At 34.0% G+C, this 1,841-nt stretch overlaps 1 protein-coding gene across 1 annotated transcript; it reads right to left on the bottom strand.

The window, feature by feature from the left end:
* Window positions 1-358: 358 nt before the first annotated feature.
* LOC145100131 (late embryogenesis abundant protein Lea14-A-like) lies at window positions 359-1,131 on the bottom strand. The gene is made up of 2 exons (XM_079037516.1): window positions 879-1,131; window positions 359-774 (listed from the first exon to the last, which is right to left on the bottom strand). The coding sequence occupies exons 1-2, from the start codon at window positions 1,082-1,084 to the stop codon at window positions 507-509; spliced, it is 474 nt and encodes a 157-aa protein (XP_078893642.1). The 5' UTR covers window positions 1,085-1,131; the 3' UTR covers window positions 359-506.
* Window positions 1,132-1,841: the final 710 nt, after the last annotated feature.

Below are 1,841 nucleotides of genomic sequence, written 5' to 3'. Positions count from 1 at the left end.
TTCACTTATAAAACTAGAATTATTTATATTTCTATATAGAAAAAAATATAAATTTTAAAAACCATTTTATTTACATTAAATTTATTTTATCTACATACAGTTATTAAAAAACAAACATTCTTTTTCCTACAAACGTTTTGGTCTCTCTTTTCTTCTACGGAAATATGCAGATATGATCACGGCATGTAATCGTGCATACTTTATATATCTTAAAAAAATAAGCAATACGTAAATTTTAACTATGTCTCTTCACAACGTATCGGCATTGGTTCTAAATACAACTAATAGCAAGCTGAGTTTACAACATTTATATAGAAAAGCAAGCGGATAAGAAATTAAAGAAACAAAATCATAATATTCTAAAATATATTTAATATATCCTTAAAACACCCCTCTTTACAAACAAAACCAATAACCAGTTTCATCATAACAGGATTATTATTTTAACATATCATCCTTTGCGTATATACAAGTATCATATCATATGGATTTTACCATTGTTGATTTTAAGAAGTAGCACCTGCACCCATTAAACTGGACAGCGTAGGAAGCTTGATCTCACCCTTACTGTTCACCGGAATGTTGAGGTTACCGACGACCGGAAGATCAACTGTGAGAATAATATTGAGTTCATAATCTATGTCCCAATCTGCACCAATGTCCCTCATCAAGCTCATTAACACGCTATGTGGCACCTTCACCCCAACGTCTAGCATCGTATCCGCTTTGGCTTTTAGCGACCCAGGGTCTGGGATCGAACCTTCAGCGATCACCCTGATTAATTCAATGTTATTTCATGCATATTCCTATTAATTTGAAAACTGAAATGTTTTTTGATTTTATGTAATTGAAATACATCAATTGATCATGTAAGGAACCTGTCGGCGCTTTTGAAGGTATAAGAGATCTGGCAGATCGGAATAGAAGTGCTGTAAGGATTGGAGACATTGACGTCGGCCTTGTAGGTTATGCATTGACAGCTGACTTCTTTCAGATCGACGTTCTTCACCGTCGCCTCCGGCTTATCCATGTTTGCCACCTTCTCCGCCACGAATTCCTTCGCTTTATCCATTAATCCAGCCATCTCTCCGACGATGTTTATCACGTTCAAAAACAACAAAGTAAAATTGCGTTTGGTTTCGACGAGACGACGAATATGGTTGTAATATATGCATGTATATCCACGGGTGGGCCGCGTGACCCGGATGACACGTGTTGCCACTTTTTGTAGTGTAGACGTTTTCCTTTCTTTTTCTCTTTTTCCTTTTTAAATTAATGCCATTTTTATTTTTATTTTTTTGTCATAATTTTAACTTAATAATTGTTTGAGATTATAGAAATCATAAAAAGAACAAAATAAGAATGGGAAAACTGTGGGTTTTCTATCCACGGCATTTCTGTTACAAATAAGGGGACGACAAAGTAACATAATTATATTATATGTATCAGGAGGGAAATTTACAATAAAATCTTAATATTTTGGAAAATAATTTATTAAAGTCTTAATTTTTATTTTTGAATAGAGAAACTCAGAAAACTAAATAATTTATTCACTTTAGTCTTTTTTGACTTTTTCAGAAGGTCATATATGCCACACGGCATGCCAACTGGACATGTGTTGATATAGAGTGTCGTGAACAAGCTGCTCTTGAGAATAAAAAATCGAATTTTTTGAGACCTCACAACCTCCAACACACATACCAAACACTTTTTCACTAAGAGCACTAGATGTGGGCAACTAGATGTAACATCATTTTGGTGTCATATCACATGTCACATCATCAATGATGTTATAACACCAAGTGGGGAAATGTTCACCATGTTGTATCTTGTTAAAACAC

Source organism: Lactuca serriola, chromosome 4 (genome assembly GCF_051521515.1).
Source record: "Lactuca serriola cultivar US96UC23 chromosome 4, Lser_US96UC23_V15, whole genome shotgun sequence".
Classification (NCBI taxonomy): domain Eukaryota; kingdom Viridiplantae; phylum Streptophyta; class Magnoliopsida; order Asterales; family Asteraceae; genus Lactuca; species Lactuca serriola.
This window is presented reverse-complemented; position numbering and strand designations above follow the sequence as displayed.

Coding starts and splice junctions, on each gene's coding strand:
- LOC145100131 (XM_079037516.1), bottom strand. CDS start 1,084: ATGGCTGGATTAATGGATAAAGCGAAGGAATTCGTGGCGGAGAAGGTG. Junction 775..878: donor ACCTTCAAAAGCGCCGACAG/GTTCCTTACATG, acceptor TGAATTAATCAG/GGTGATCGCTGAAGGTTCGA.